Source organism: Colossoma macropomum, unplaced genomic scaffold (genome assembly GCF_904425465.1).
Source record: "Colossoma macropomum unplaced genomic scaffold, Colossoma_macropomum, whole genome shotgun sequence".
In the NCBI taxonomy this organism is placed as follows: Eukaryota; Metazoa; Chordata; class Actinopteri; order Characiformes; family Serrasalmidae; genus Colossoma; species Colossoma macropomum.
Genome location: NW_023494786.1, coordinates 20,544,878 through 20,562,396, shown reverse-complemented (window position 1 = coordinate 20,562,396; position 17,519 = coordinate 20,544,878). Strand labels below are relative to the sequence as shown.

The 17,519-nt window shown below is 38.8% G+C and overlaps 1 protein-coding gene across 1 annotated transcript in view; it reads left to right on the top strand.

The window, feature by feature from the left end:
• Window positions 1-17,519, top strand: part of gbe1b (glucan (1,4-alpha-), branching enzyme 1b) — a 136,433-nt gene that overhangs the window by 40,325 nt on the left and 78,589 nt on the right. Inside the window, exons 8-9 of the mRNA XM_036563470.1 lie at window positions 15,363-15,478; window positions 16,004-16,131. Coding sequence (XP_036419363.1) covers window positions 15,363-15,478; window positions 16,004-16,131 — 244 coding nt within the window. The remainder of the gene's footprint in view (window positions 1-15,362; window positions 15,479-16,003; window positions 16,132-17,519) is intronic.

Sequence of the window (17,519 nt, the reverse complement as noted above, 5' to 3'; positions counted from 1 at the left end):
CCCTAATTCCTAGACACACTTTAGAAGGTTCTTCTTGGTTCTTCAGAAGGTTCTGTTAGAAACCTGATAGACCTTTTTGGTATACCGAATGCTGCTGTTGTAAGATGCGCTTGCTTTCCAGTTTTGTATTCCACTATCATTTTAAGCACAATTACCCATGCAGCATTTAAGTTGTGCTTCTAAAACTCCTGAAGCTCCCTCTCCTTCTCTGTGTGTGTACGAACTGTGCTCCCAGGTCATGTCTCTGTAATTAATAACGTGGCGTAGAATTATGCCTGCATAATTAGTTCTCCTCATCAGCACTTTTGTTTGCTCATGATCAAGCATTTATTTGTGCTTATTCAAAGTGGTGAAATATTAATGTAAATTGCTTTAAGCATTTTTCAAGATTTGTTTATGAATTATAATAATCGTAACAAAGGGGTTTTTCTTTTCTGAGGGTCTTTTGTTTTGAGAATTATAGCGCAGTGGGAAGTGGCTCTACAGCTCTGCTCAGGCAGTGGAGCTATTGGAAAGAATGGACTCATTGGTGTCCATGGGGTTTCCATAGCTTGGTTCATTGGGGAGTGGAAGGATCTTAAAAAGCAGCACCAGGCTACTTGTCCAAAGTTTCAGTGCACACACTGCAAAAATTACACTGAAAATTGAAAGCATGAACATATTTTTATTGTTACTTAGGTCTTATGAAATGTAATTATCTTGCTGCGCTGGCAGATAACTTGAAGTAAGTAAAGATATCCATAAGTGCAGCAAGTATTTCACTTGAGAAAATTACTTAAAAGAAGTAAAATATCTATCGATAATTTTATAGTAATCTTTTATGAGACTAGATTTTTTGCTCACATTTATGATACTTTTACTTACCAAGGTATCATTTTACAGTAACTAATTTTGTTCCTGATGGACAGTGTTTTACACTGTTTGTGTGAATGGTTTCAAATATACAGTTTGACTTTTACTGTGCAAAGTCAGAGACCACCCCTTGTTTATGTAATTTCCAGTCAAAACAGCATTAGGGAAAAGTGTTAATTTTTAAGGAAAATCATTTTTCAGCTTTAGGAAAAAGACATTTAACAGAAAATCACAGAAGCTAAATAAATAAATAGAACAATTTCTTTCAGGATTTAGCTTGACCACCTTTTTTATAGCTTGCTTTCAGTTTTTCAGAGAAACCTGCGGGGATATTTTTCCACACCTCCAAAGTTCAGTCTTAGAAGTTGATTGGAGCTTGGATGTTGGTTGGAAGTTGGCTTTTTACAATCCAAGTAATCCCAATTACAAATTTAAACTCATCATTACTCCACATTTCAGATGTCCAGTTTCAGTCTTTTAGTGCAAAAATGTTCTTTTTGTCTGTTTTCATTTTTCAGTAACAGTTTCTTGACAGCTACACATTTTTTCAGACCCATAGCCTTGAGTTGTTTTCTCACAATGGAAGGATGGACAGAAACACCTGTGAATTTTTCAGATCTGAAGCAAGAGTGGAGTTTGATTTTCTCCTCTCTTTCAAAGATGAAAGACTGTTAATCTGATGGTGGTAGTTTCGATGGTCTACCAGGTCTTGCACGGTTGTTAGTAGTTTTATTAATTTGAGCTGCATATTTGCAAAGTTTTTTTCACTTATTTTCTTTGACTTTACCTTCCCTATGCAAGTGGATTATTTTTTATCTAATCTCATCAGAAGTATCTCCTGACAGTGAATACCCTGTACTTAAAGACTGTTTTGACTGGAATTTAAATAAATGAAGGGTGGTCTCTGACTTTTGTGTAAATATTTTACAGCACAAATGAAACCTGAGCACCAAAGCAATGTTCAGTAAAAGTGAACATGATCTCTACATTCTGTGTTCCTCAAAATAGCCTTTACCTTAATAATAGACCTTACTTACATAGATACATTTGGTTAATTAGTTGATCAATTCCATTACATGACATCTTTCCAGACTCCATAATGGCCTCAGACTGAAATCTACTTTTTTCACTGACTGTTTTGTTTACTTTTCAGAAAGTTTCTGCTTGCATAGCCTAAAAAGCCCACACCATTCAGTGAAAGAAAAAATGAAGTGATTATATTGAAGTTTGTGGTTGAGAGCGTAAACAGTCATGAGAGCTTGGTCTTATGTAGGTGTGCTCTACTTAACTGGTACTGTCTGCTAAGTGTTAGTTCAGACATTGTCAATTGTGGATAATTACTTTGTAATGTTTTTAAAATTCAGGTTGTTGTTGTCTTTTTAAAATCAATATAAATAGTAGATTACTTCCACTTTCTCAGCCTACCAACAGTTTAGTTGTTTGTTGTTGTTGTCACACTCATTTTCAGCTCTATCCTGGAAGACGGATGTATTCAGGCACTTTTGTATTTAAATCCACATTTTTACAAATTGGGCAGAAGTGTGAGGGTGTTTTGCTGTCAACTCAGATCCTACACTTAATTAAGATGTGTTTTGAAAATGTAAGTGCTTCTTCATAGTGTTGACACTAAGTGTGTATGTATGTGTGTGTGAGAAATTGTGTAATTGGGCCAACGTGAGTGTAATTGGGCTGAGTTAACAGTTGTTTGTTTTTTTTTGTGTTTTTTTTTCTTTTTTTCTTTTTTTTTAATAAAAGAGTCACTGTTTAGATAAGATCTTTATTTTTTTCTTGGTTGGTCAGTTAATAGGAAGGGGCTACACTATGCTTTTGTACAACACAAACATCAATTTTAATGTGATTGGTATGGAAAAATAATAATGACACAGAGAAATTATTAATATTAAATTAAAGTAGCAAACAAGCCGTATCCAAAATGTAACTAAAAAGACAATAAGAAGAACAAAATAATGCAGGTTTCCTGTGTGCTACATGATAAGAACATATAAGGCAATGCAAAGCTGTATTCAAAGCAATAACTCTTTGTTTTCTTAGACCTAGAATGAAGCTGTATTATGAGCCCATTACAGAGAACATTTGTGAGTTCTGGCTGAGAAAATGTATGAGTTACTGTTCAGATGTTTGGTGGCTTTGTTTAGATGTGAGGCTGTAACAACTAGTTAAATAAATTCACTACATCGATTACAAAAAATCATTTTATCAACATGTTTTTTTCCTTTAAAAAAAGTGCCAAATAATGCTAATATGCATGCTAATTCTGACAGATTTTGATACACTCTACAGACATGAAACAATATGGCTTATGTCATTTTGTGCTATAATAAGAACAAATTGTGGTACAGACAGAACTTTAAACAATAGCACCATAAATGGAGATAAACTCAAGAAAGCAATATCCACAAAAGTCACAGCACTCTACAGAGCTCGATGGAGTCATATGCACATATTATATTTTATGTTTTATTTTTTCTAATATGTTAAACTCAGTAAATAAATAGAAATTGCGCACTAAACTTTATATCATATTACACACCATAATAAAGTGTTTTCTCTGTATAGGATATGTACTTGTTTTCACTTAGAAAATCAATAAAACGTAGTTTGAAAAGAGTGTTCAAACTTTTGCATGTGACTATATAAAAGCGGAAATGGCATTTCTCAACAACACGACGACGATGCACAAACAATACTAAACAAAACTGAAGCAGGTCCAACACATTTTCTGTTGATAGTTGGTAAGTTGGTAACTAGCCTAAGTGGCCAGTGTCAGCCCAGTTAAGGTAATGCTAGGCCACACATTGGAAAACAGAACGTATCATGGAATAAAGGAACATTTCAGTGATGTTAAGTACAATGTATTAAAATAAATGGCATACTGAGGTAGCAGTTCACTGAAATGAATGAAAACTAAGACAGTCCGGTCATCCCGGGAGGATAAAAGTAGTGCACTGCATGATGTATTTTGGGATCCTTTCAGGATGATGAAGATGAACATGCAATTAAACTGAAAAAGCGTGCAACTCGTTCATGCAAACCATGAGCATAGTGATTATTAAAGCACAATTTTTTTATTAAAGCCAATTTTTTTCCATTTATTTTATGAACTGTTTTGAGGCTTTGCTGTATAATTAACGGTTTCTTTTAATTCTTTATAATTTCTTATTCAATCAGAATTTTCATTCAGCAAACATTTCAGCTGAGAAAAATAAACATAACAGTAATGTAAACAAAATCATAAAATATTTCAATAATTACTTCTCAAATACAAGTTTCTTGTCATTATTTACATTTATTTCTTACTAAAACAGAAACGTAATTGTTAGTTGATTAATCAGAAAAAGAATAGAAATAATCATAAGTTGCAGCCCATACTTAGAAGTTCTTCACTGGCCACTAATGGCTCCTGGACCGAACTCTGAACAGCTGCAGTGATTGCAGTCTTGATCAAGAGACAAGCACAACTCTGAAATAATGAGGGCCAATTCTGCAGGTCACTGTCTGTTACTGGGCGGATTCTCATTCACTTATGCAGCTTCATTGACACACCAAGGACGTGGCCCATAAGACCCTGTAAAATGAGTCCTTACGCTGTAAAATATATAATAATTATTTCATTATTCTGATTCATTACTTGGTGACTCAATGGGGACAAGACCTAGAAATAATAATCACAGTAGCAGACTTGGTATGGAATGTAAGAGCCTGATATTAGAGTCTAAGAGGCGAAGTGACTTGCACCCTCACTTCCAGAATGCCCTCTTATTATGTTTTTATATTTTATTCTTTCTAAGCATGTCTGTAGCTCAGGCAATCTTTTTGCTCCAAAGGCTTTGCCCCAATAATGCAAACAACATATGCCCCTCCACGGAAACCTGTCAGAGATCAGTTCTTCACATCATTACGACCGTAGCGATAAGAGCTCCATAGGTGGCAGTGAGCCTGTCCATCTCTAGCCTGCTCTGACCCTTAATGGCCCTCGCACTGGACCAAAAATCCTGCTGATTGGCGCTGTTGCGGCTCCTGATAATTAAGTGTCTCTCTCATTTTTCTCCATAGCCGAAGCTTCAACATCAACAAGGCGCCACGGAGCGAATCGGCTGCCTTTTTGAACCCGGGTTTAATAAGTATGTGTCAACAGCTGCAGCCGCTAAAACATTATCCAGTGTTTAGTGTCAGGCGGCGTGGGGATTGGCTAGTGAGAGAAAGCCTAGCCGGAGTTTCATTACTTATGGGGGCTGCGCTGTTTTCAGAGGGACTCATTAGATGGACTGCAGACATATGCCAAGACCACCAGCCATCTGAAGAGTCATTTGTAAAAAAACAAAAAACAAACAAAGGACAGCCCTGGTGTCGTCGTCGGTTTGTGTCATTTTTTTCTATTTTTGTTTGTTTATTATTATTTATTTCTTCCAGACTCGCGTTTGTTTGGATCCGTCTTGGGGTCGAGCTCTCTCCTGTTCCGCTTGCTTTCCGAGGAGATTAATTGAGAAAGGGAGGCCGGAAGCTTTCGGAAGAGCGCACGGCTTTGGTGCAGCGTCGCTTAATCAGGCCACTTTGATATTGATGATCAGAAGGAGCTGGCGTTGGCTCCCATTAGCGGAGGAAGGTAGGGGGAATGGGGGTGTTGGCAGCAGCAGAGCTTTTGTCGGCCTCCTAAGCTTTCTGTGCTTCTTCATAAATGGCCGACGTTGTTTAAATGCCGTCGCAAGAGACTTGTGGGTGTGGGAGTGGGGAGGAGGGGTCAAAGCACCGCTATGAGTCACCGCAATTACCATGCTGCAATTTACCCTGAGCTGAGCGAGGTGGGTCCACACCACAGCAGACGGACTCGTCCAACATCAATGGAGGAACGCAGGAGAAATTACCTGCTCCATGTTTGAAAGGAGAGGATGTGCTAGCAGGCTGTTTCAGCACCTTGATTTAATGAACGCTGTAAACAAAGTGGTGTCTGGAGGAAGCGGACCTCTTTGGAAAGCTTTTGAGCATATTTTAGAGTAATTATTGTCTAGGAGAACAGCACCAATCGTGTTTTTCATAATCTTTAAAGCATTTTGATCTGAAGTGCTTAGCATTTGTGTAACTTCAAGTATGTTGGAAAAGCATCCCAAGTGGCTGCTCATAGAGCTGTTCAGAAGAATGTTAAGAGTGGGCAAAGCTGTCCGACAGTGCGGCTGAAATTAATGTTCAATTTACTAAATTTTGGCTTCAACACTGTATATCCGGTAGGTAATTGATTATATAGGAAGTAGGGAGTTGTTTGAGATTTAGCCTAAGACTGCAGCTTATTACACAAACTGCGTAGCCCTGCCCACAGGAAGTAGTTAAATAATAGAGCCATTAACAAGATCGAGACAAAATAGAAGATAAAGGTTCAGTAACAAAAAGATAGCAGTGTTAATAAACAAAGTTACTTCACACTAAAGCATTCTACAGGAGTGGTGTACTACTATGAAAGACAATAATGTGGCCGCCTCACAGCAATTTTGGGCTTTATCCTCTCACATATATAGGCCACATCTGGTCCTGAGAGTTTACACAGTGTTATTCTGATGGTAAATATTCTTTCAATATGTATTTGGGGCTTTTGCCTTTGTGTAATCGCTGGGTCTTTTGGTGTTGTTGAAAGAATTCTCTAAATAACAAGACTTTTAGGACCCTAACATATCTCCACCTGTTTTTAAAAGGTGGAGGAAAATCAGTACAAAACTGGCCACTGCGAGTCCTCAAACTTGAGTAAATCAAATAGGATCAACTGAAACTGGCGTGAAAGTCTTAGTATTTTATATATATATATATGCTCTTAGAAATGAAGGTTCCAAAATGGTTCATATCTTGGATGAATGATTTTAAGAAAAAAAACATTTACATTATGTGGCATTTCTAGAACTTTTAAAAAGGTTCTTCAGAATCACACATCTCATTTATAAAAATGGTTCTTTATGGAACCAAAAGTTCTTTTTGGCATCTATATTTATAAGAGCATATGTGTTATTTCCCAGTTTTGATCTTTACTGTTATTCTAAAATGTGGAAAATAGCAAAAATAAGTGATCAGGTGTGTCCAGACTTTTGGCTGGTACTGTGCCTTTGTCCTTATAATAATGATTTGGTTTGATTTGAAGGTATACAATATATGAGAACTTTTACTGCGCTCAATAACCTTTTTTTAGTCGCATCCATACCGTATTTATATTCAAATGGGTCAGAGTTAGACACGTGAAAAGATGCTGTGTCTCCACAGACCGAAACTCATTCAGCCCTTTGAAAGCTCCGTGTTGCCTTCACGAATTCCACATAAACAAACAAGGCCCTCAGAGTAGGCAACTCTCCACTGAATAACAAATACACAAACGCTGTAGGTGTGTTTATGTGCGAGCAAAATCCTTACTCTGTTGTTTTGATTTGGATGTGATGGTTCTTTCAACTGCCTTATCAATGACTTCGCAATGGGGCTTTGATGCATTTTGGAAACGGATTTCAGGAGATTTTTGTTCTTGCTAATGTAAAGCCATGCTATCAGAAACAGGCGTAAAGAAACATCCCCCCATTCCTGAGGCTAAGGTTTAACATTATTGTTGCTGTCATCACAAAACCTCATACCTCTGAAATGCTAGCTCTAAAAGGGAAGAAGAAAACTTTCTTTCATGTACGTTAATGTAATGAGGTTTTATTTCAAGTCATTTTGGACCAGTTCTATTGGTCCATTTGTCATAAAATACTCACACAATATGAAGAACAGCTGCTCAGTGTAAAAGACTGAAAAATAAAGATGGAGTTTTGCAGTTTTGATACGACTGTGAAAGTATGCATTTAAAATCAGGAGCATTTGAACGAAGAACGGTGACAAGTGAGGATTCAGTCCTTCAACGGCTGCCCTCTTCTCTGGCATTTGTATGGAAATGTGTCAGGACGAGCTTTTGAGCATTCCATCCTTGTGGTGGAGAGCTAACTAGCCCAGGGGCGTCCGCTCGATCACTACGTGCCTTCCTGGGCCTCCGTCTTAATAGGCTTTTTCAAAGCTGTGCAAGGACACCTTGTGAAGGCGAGTAAATGAGTCCAGCAGGCTCCTCCTGGCTGCTAAAGGCCAGGCGCAGGCCCTCTTGGCCACAACGGCGTCCCACGCTCTCTGCCAAACGTGCCACCCTTCAGATGTGCAACTTCAGAGGACTTTCCCACCACTCATCCCTCCCTTCTTCCAGTGCCGCACTCTGTTGGTACATTTGCATGTATTTTTCATCAATCATCATTTAAATTTCCCTCCACTTCAAAAAGGACCTGGACCCAGGCCACCCGGTTCTCTTTTTTTTGCTTTCCTCTTATAGAGGAATTTATTTGAATTGTGCATTGCATTTCACTGGTGTTTTTTCTTAATGCAGAAAAAGAAAAAAGGTGCTGTTTTAATAGGCACGTAGGACATGCTTGATGGTAATCCAAGTAATATTGGATTATGTGGAGACATAGTGAATGATTCTCAATGCCAAGTGTGGGTAATTTCCATGTAGTGAGTGTGTGCGTGCAACTGCGCACCCCTTTCCATTTGACGAAATGCCCCTTTTTTCTGCGAACATTCATTATCTTAACACGCATTGCCTATTCCGCCGATGCCTCTCAGTGTGACTTAATAAACTTTCTATTGAGACGAATGTCTGAAATCAGCAGGAGACACAGCTGGGTGTCAATGGAGGATCCTAATTCTGGCAGTTTTGCACTGCATCCAGGAAGCCCTTTATGGCACAGAAATGACGCCAGGATGGCACATGTCACATCGTTTCATCGGAGTGTGATTCATCTCTTAACCAATAAACATTAATCCGCCACGCCTGTCTCTTATTGAATGAGCGAGGAAGCACTCTTTGCCAGTGCTACAGGAGGCGGCATGAGAGAGACGCGTGAAATGAGGTGCCTCAGTCATCGTTTCCCCACAAGGCCCGGCTGCCCGCCATCCCTCAGCCTGTCAGGCGCCGTCGTTTTGCCGTTACGCCTCTTGTGAAATGACCTGTCAAGGTGGTAAATTTATTTGTACTTATCTGCAGGTTGACTGTAATGGTGAGGATTCAGGGATTTCAATCATTTCTCGCTTGGGCTGAGACGGGTTAGCCGAGGTTGGAGTCACCACTTCAGGGACGGGGGATGCAAATGAGCTCCTGCTGGGCCTTTGTTAATGAGGGAGCTTGTGTTAAACTTCTTCTTAATTTTCAGACACCTCTTGGGGTTTGGTTTCGGATGTTCTCGCTGTAAAACAGGTTTTGATACCTGTGGTGTATGAAGTGCCACAGCCATGATTTATACTTCTCTAGATTCCATTTAATCATTTCTGCTCTATAGGAGCACAGGAGAAAAGTGTGTTATATGTAATTCTGTTGCAAGCATTAAAGAAAAATAATTACTTAAAATAAGTTATTATTTAGCGCTGAGTGAGAGTTCTGATAAGAAGAATGAGCTGGCCAACATGGGTATAATCCTAAAAATAAAGGTGCCAAAAAAGTTTCTTTGGTGAGTTAACATAGAAGATTACTTTGGATTATTTTGATCTATTTTGCCTTTTTGGAGAAAGAAACATCCATTGAAAAGTTCTTTAATGAATCAAAAGTGGTTCTACTTTGCTGTGGCTTCAAATAACCCGTTTGACACTTTTATTTTTCTACCTACATTGGCTGACTCCTTCTGCTTACACAGTAGTCACCAAACTCCTAAAGGCAGAATCGTTTTATTTTACTTCAAATCCCTCTGTAGCCTCTTCCCTGGGTGTTGCCTCCAGTATGTTGTAAGTTGCTATCATGGGTTGTATGTTTATTTCACAACTTGGCTAATTCTTCTCCACTCCCATAACTTGGTTCCTCTCACTGCTTCTTCTTTAAGCTTTCTTGCCTGCCCTGCAGCTCTCAGACTAAATGAAAACTTTAAGCTTGATATTAGGTTGCATTCACACTAATTTATTTAGTGGATGCTTTTATCCGAAGTGACTCACAGTACAGGGATGGTATACAAATCAGAGACCACCCTGCCTCAGAATAATTGCAGAAAAACATATTTAGCACACAACTAAACAAACTAAACGTTTAAAAAGTCTTTTCTTCAGTATTTAATGTGTCCACTGCTTCCCTTTAGTAAATCTCCCATTCTTTTTGGGGGTCTTGCTTTCAGTTTTTCAAAGAAATCTGCAGGAATATTTTTCCACACCTCCAAAGTTCAGTGTTAGAAGTCAGTTGCATTTTCTGCTTCTCATGATCTTAATCTCAAACACATTCAGTAATGTTGAGGGTCAGGACTCTGTAGTCCATTGTTTTGAGAACACCAGCTTCTTTGTTTGATGTGCAATTTTTCTTAGTTTCTTCTCTCAGTAAGGGCTTCTTGACAGCTACACACACTCATAGTGCTGAGCTGTCTTTTCACAGTGGAAGGATGGATAGAAACATTTTTTTTCAGATCAAGCAAGAGTGGAGTTTGATTTTCTCCTCTCTCAGGAGGAAAGGTTGTTTATCTGAAGCTGACAGTTTTGGTGCTCTTTCAGGTCTTGCATGGTTGTTAGGAGTCCCATTTCTATTTGCTTATGCAAATGGATGATCTTATCTCTTAACAAATATAACTTGAGAATGAATAACTGTATGGTATTGTGACTGAATATTAAGTCTCTGACTTCTGTGCAGGATTGTATACTTCCTAGGAATCATAACTTTAGCATTACTAGCACCATACTCTACCAGATGAGTTACAGGAATCACTTATAATCTCAAGACGTATTATTCAGTAAGTACTATGAAACTAATATGTAACTTATGTGGTTATGAGTCTAGAGCTGAAATGTTGGCCCACATGCAGACTCTTGCAATTGCACCATTGAAACCTGTGGTTATGGATGCATAGTGTTAAGAAATGGTTGTGATGGAGCAAAAGAAAGATTTATAAATGATTAAAACTATTTTATCATCCTTTCACATTTCAGTGAAGATGCTCAACTTCAAAGCGGAACCTAGACTCATTCATCATTTTATCACCTAATCAGTGTCAGTTACTTCACCTAATTTCACAAACCATCACCTCAACTCCCTTTTTCCCCAGTGAAAGACCGAATCCTCCATTTAAAGCCTCACAAATGCCGGCGTGTCTTAGTCCATAAGTGGGCCGCTTGCTCTGGGCAGTAATTGACTGTATTGATTAATAGCCGTGCTTTAGGCCGTAATGCACCGGTATGGTTTTGCGGTAGCTCTGCTGCTCGAGGTGGCCATTACCTTGCTCCCAGGAGGACGCAGCATGCGCTGGCTCTTTGTGGCACTCGTGCACGGTGTCAGACGGAGACTAATCTATTCATCACACATGGGCCAGTGACCGCTTGAGCCACACGCTTATCAGGCCACTTCAGGCCCCATGCCCAGGGAACGCTAAACTCGCTGCTCACACCTTCATTTGCGAAAAGCGCACAAGGGATATCTACATCAGCGGTTTCACCATAGCTGAGAAAACCGCAATCTGTCCCGGACCCGTTCTACTCCCAAAGCAGAACCAATTGTGAAAAGCACAACAGTTCAGAGAGAAATGTGGAGGTGGGGGAGGGATTTGTGCCTTCCCAGTGGAGACTTGTATCCATATATTCGATTTAGCATACATGAATGTAGCTGCTTACCTCAGCAGGAAACTGAATATGTTGGGGTGATGCATCACATGACTCGAAATGAAGGTTGTGGCACCTGATTTTGTATTAATGTTATCAGACATCTGCCAACGGTTCTGCAGACCCGCATGTGGGACGTGGGGTTCATGAGTTATGCTGAATAGCCTCAAATTCCGGTGTAAGTGTCAGATCATTGAAAAGACGGTTCATTTCCATATTTTCTCATTTTCTGGTTGCTGGCCCTCTTGTCGTTGTTGTAGACTTTTTCCAGGAGAGAAATGGGCAGGAGGGTCGTAGAGAATTCATCCATGCACTCATGCACTCACATTGCTTTGAATACACTTTTAGAGGAGCAGGATTAGTGGTATTTTTAGTACTAAATCAAGGCATGTGTGCAGAACTGAGACCATAACTGTCAGACTTCAAAATGAACAGTCGACAAGAGCGTTTTGAGACAAAACAGCCGGCGTTTACAAGTGCAATACATTAAGCTTGCTGTAGCATAAAGGGCCTGTTAATTTGCCATCCTTGTATGGTTGAGATACTTTACCTTGTTTTGTGTGCATTGCGCATAACGCTAGAGGACCCCGGCACTTGCATTTTAACTAAGTTTCTATGGCAACATGGCCATTACTCCTGGAGAGCGAAGGTGTGGAGGATTCTCAACTCAAAGTGGCTAGTCACAAGTGCCTACAGATACCATCTGAACACTCCAGGATATGGAGCTACTTTAAGGATGAGAGTTCTCTTTTTTTTTTTCTATTTTTCCACCTCAGTGCTTAATTTATGCTCATAGCTTCATGTCCTGGGGATCTGATTGAGGTGAGCTGACTGATGAAAGTCTGCTATAGCTAGCACAAATTAGTATTCATTTCTGCATGTGGACTATTTGGACCGAGGGAGTCACAGGCACCAGCGTAGCTTTCCTGAATTCTTCTGCTATTGAAGGTCCGTAACCACATTGTGCAAGTTGCAGTGTGCTCTGAATATCAAAGAACAGTTAACATTTGATTAAGTGAAATGTACTGCATTGTTGTAGGGAGTGGTCAGTATGATGATTTTCACAAATTTTCAAATTTACAAGCATTATTAAAAAAAATCAAATAATACCCCCACTTGAGGTCCAGTGTGCGGTAGACTTTCAGGCTGAAAGCTACCACATACCAGATGTGTCAAGTGGATTCCACCAAATGCAGTGACCCCACTCAGCAGTCTTACTATTACTGTGTAATATTAAGTCCATATGCATAGGAGGTGACATCTGACTCGCAATTTACACCAAGGTATCAATCTAAAGTGAATCTAAATGATGATTGTCTGTTACCTCAACTAAGTTACTAGCCTAGTTGCATCGTATTGTGCCTCATACCTTTTAACTGAAAATCAACAAGTTTATGGGGTGTTAGTTTGCTGATACCAGACTTCATAATTTCACTAAATGATGTTGAAAAGTGTTTTCCTTCAGATCTGTAGAAGTAGAGTGTGGAAAGCTGAGCTTGTTGTTAATCAAAACTTTTCTGTGATGCTTCCTATATGCTGTAGCTGCGCTTTGTACTCTCTGCTACTCAGCGGCAGAGACACTCTGGTGGTGCGGCAGGGAGCTTCTCTGGTATACAGTAGCCTTGTATCCTTTAGCTAGCTGCGGTAGAATTTGTTGCTTTCCTCTTTGGACTAGGCAGCTTAGAAACTGTTACCAAATCATTATACACAGGCTCTACACTGCCTTCTGGTGGAGAAGGATGGTTTTCCGACAGTGTTCTGTGGCGGTCCCTTTTCATTGATGGACAGGTTAGATGTGCCGCAGTCAGTAACTGTAAACCTACAAAGTGTGTCTATATAATAGGTGTTTCTGATAAAATGACCAAATAGGTAGAAAGCTTCTGAAGGTCCTGAAGATCCAACCCAATGCAGAGGGGTCACTTTTGGCATGTAGCTTCTCTTCTGGTGTGTGGTAGCCTTTAGCCAGCTGCAGTAGAATTTGCATGCTTCATTCTTTGGCCTAAGCAGATGAGAAACTATGACCAAAACATAAAATGCAGGTTCTACACTGCCCTCTGGTGGATAAGAGAGCTCAGACCTCTGGTGATTCTTCAATATGAGAATGTATAAGGTATAAGCTAACATGCATAGTATAAATATTTGATTTACTATTTACTATTCAATTTTTGATTTACTATTTAATTTTTATTACATTTACCTTATATACTCTTTGATAACTTTAATGATTCTTTGAATATTTGAAAATTCACTCATCCCTAAAAAATGCTGCTATAAAATGCTTTTCTGGGTACATCATGGGTATCATCAATACTTCTGAAACACTGAGTGACTACATGTAGCATAACAAAGACATTAAGACCAAATATAGCGAAACTATGAACATCAATCTACAGTGCTGTTAAAAAGTATTTGCCCCTTCCCCAGTTTCTTCTGTTTTTGCATTTTTCTCGCACTTGAATGTTTCAGATCATCGACTACTTTTAATATTAGACGAAGAACCCAAGTAAACACAGAATGCTGTTTTTAAATGATGTCATTTTTTGAAGGAAAAATGCTGTTCAGCCCTGCTTGGCCATGTGTGAAAAAGTAATTGCCCCCTAAGCTATTAAATCAACTAGTTAACTAAATTCAATTGACTATTAGGTTCAGTTTTACTAGCCACACCCAGGCATGATTACTGCCGGACCTGTTGAATCTACCCATCACTTAAATAGAACCTGTTCGGCAGTCTGAAGCAGGCTAGAAGATCTCAAAAAGCAGCACATGATGCCATGTTCTAAAGGGATTCAAATACAGATGCAAAACAAAGTCATTGAAATCTACCAGTCTGAAAATAGTTACAGAGCCTTTGCTAAGGCTCTGGGACTCCAGTGAACCACAGTGAGAGCCATTATCCACAAATGGAAAAACCTGAAACAGTGGTGAACTTCCCAAGAGTGGCCAGCGAACCTAAATTTCACCAAGAGTGCATTTTGTATTTACTCGTATTGTCTTTATCTTTTATTAAAAATAGTTGAATGATCTGTGACATTTAAAAGTGACAAATCGCCAAAAATAGAAGAAATTGGGAGAGGGCCAAATACTTTTTCACAACACTGTATATAGTACCAGCATAGACTGCAGAAGTGTAACTAGTTGTATGTCAGTCTGTTTCTTTCTTTGTCTATTTGTACCAGATGTTTCATTTCAGCTCCTGATCCTTCTTAAGTAGTTTATTTTTACAAACACTGAATGAAAAGCATTATTATCTTAGTTTTTTCATAGCCTTTTTCAAAATGTTGCTGGTACCTTTTTCTTCCCCCTTAAACTCAGAACAACAAAATATTGTCATATGTTGTGTATCGTGAAAATGTCTTGAAGTATCGGCATGTCAGGTCTTTGCTGTATCACAGCAACTGTTGTTGTGGAGTTAAACTGATTTTAATTTTATCTTTTTATTTAATTTTATTTTTTTATTTTTTATTTTTTTTTAAATGTGAATATTTGATTTGCTTTGAAAACAGTATCAGTCCTTCTAGGCTAGCTAATAGACTCAGTGGCCACACTCCCTGATATACAATACACACATGCAGCATTTGGTGACGTCAGCTTTATTGATTTCACTGCTGTGGTGCCAGGAAATCTGGAACTACAGTGTCAGTTGTCTCAAAAATGTGGGCTCTCTATGACTCTGGTAATCTACTCTTTTCAGCAGGTCTCAAGTGGGAAATGTTGTATGACTTATACTGCCAATCATTTTGAGAGTCATTTCAGCAGTTGCTCATACAAATCCATGACCTTGAAAGCACTGGTTGATGTTTCAAGAGTTTTTAAAGTCTACTTTTTTCCAAACTGTAAGCCTATAAACAGAGCATAAGTGTATGTGTGTTTGTTTTCCCTCATAGCTGGGAAGTACTGCGTTTTCTCTTGTCTAACCTGCGTTGGTGGATGGAGGAGTACCGTTTTGATGGCTTCAGGTTCGATGGGATCACGTCCATGCTGTACCATCATCATGGCGTTGGTATGTCAAAGAAGCACCATTTGAATCTTATCAGACAAAAACCCAAAGGTCTGAAGTCGGTATTCTTTAATGCATATAGAGAAACATTCTTTATATGTAGCTGTAGACTCCCATTCTGCTGTTAATCTGTGCCAATCATGCAAAAGGATGTTACATAAACTTCATATAAGAGGCTAGAGAGGAGGAAAAAAGCTCTCAACACAAAGTGCTTTCAAGCAAGAAATTAATTAGAGAGCATGTTCAGCAAAGGCTATTTGGACTTTTTTCAGTTTCTGTGTGTGTGTGTGTGTGTGTCTATATATATATATATTTTAGATAGATTTGTAATTAAAAGACCTTGCAGTAGAACTGCAAAAATATGCTATAGTACAATCAGGAAAATAAGCTTTTATCAAACAGGAGAAGTGAAATAGTAGTGACTTTATGGGTCAAAATATGTTTTCAAATCTGTAATTGTTGTTTTTTTCTTGTAAATACACTCAGCACTGTGTGCTGAATCTCATCTTTAAATGTTCTTATGCTCAGGTACAGGTTTTTCAGGCGACTACTCAGAATATTTTGGTCTCCATGTTGACGAGGACTCCCTGGTCTACCTAATGCTAGCCAACCATATTCTTCACACACTGTATGAGGGCTGCATCACTATAGCAGAGGTGAGATTTATCATGTCATTATAGTCAGAATGTCTTTAAAGAGGCAGGAATGCGATTTTCGGGTTTAAAGATTAGGAAACCCTTCAGATGGCATATCTTGAAGGGTAGGAGAAACTTCTTAAAAACTACAAGGAGTTTGAGGCGGATACTTGAGGGTGCCCTATTTATCTATCTATCCATCTGTCCATCCATCCATCTATTTATTTATTTATTTGTCTCTATTCGCTGGCTAATGCAGAAGAAAGCCAGATAGGTAGCGTTCTTGTCAGAAGTCAGACTGGCTATGCTAGCAGTCAGGATGTCTTTATCACCATGGAAAGATTACCCAATGGCTGTATGATTTATTTGAGTAGTGCATGCTGGGTTATGTAGTGAGAGTATGTTTATATACAAAAACACAAACAGGATATGAAATCGTGAACTCTGTCAAACCGATGATGCTGAGGGCTGCGATACTGCACTACAGAATATTACATAACATTAAATGCTAGTTTTAGACACAGTAACATGTCACTTCCATGTTGGTGTCACTGTCGTGGTGAGAATGTGCGATCACCCAATGAGGGGGTTACATATAACCCCAATCAAACCAGAATCAAATCAAACTATTAGTTAGGTTAAGGTGTATAGATTAATGTGTTTTAATTATGGTTGGACTCCACGGTAACGTTCTAGAGAACATTCCTCTTGGAGTTTGTTCCTCTAGCTATACTACTTAAAGGTCCTATGGCCATGCACTGATGTGGTAAAGTTTTATATTACTTTTGCTGTTTTTTTTTATATCCTCATACCTCATAACTCAGTGGTAAAAGACATTAATGCACTGCAGTGGTGTTTCTTTCTCCTCATTACTCCACGCAGAAAACTCTGCTATCATCCAAGTTGCAACAATACTTGTGTTCTCGGTTCACTAACCCTAGTCTTGTCAACAGAGCTACTTTCTTCTACCTCCACAAAGAAGAAATTAACCTCCAGAGTCAAAGGAGCACAGCACATTAAATTAGTACTCAGTGCCACTGTCTTACTGTCTAAAGCCATGATTAATGAAAGCACTTACTCATTTGACTCACTGTTCTCTCTGTTTTTGTAATTAGTGGACACTGACTTTTCTAGATACAATCTCATGCTTGTTTATGAACTACATTGAATTGGATTTGGGTCTTTTATAACTGAAAACGCTGCTGCCCTGGCTCCCATTAAACAGTGAAAAATATAGCTAATAACTAATTTTAAAGTAGATAAAACAGAAACTTTAATAGTTTGGGGAAAATACCAGGTAGATTTATCAGCTAGTCTGGTTAAATAAAAGTAGGATAAGCAAAATTAAAGTAATTTTTCAGGAAAATTGCAAAAGTTATCAAGGTCCCCCATGGCCTTCTTACACAAAG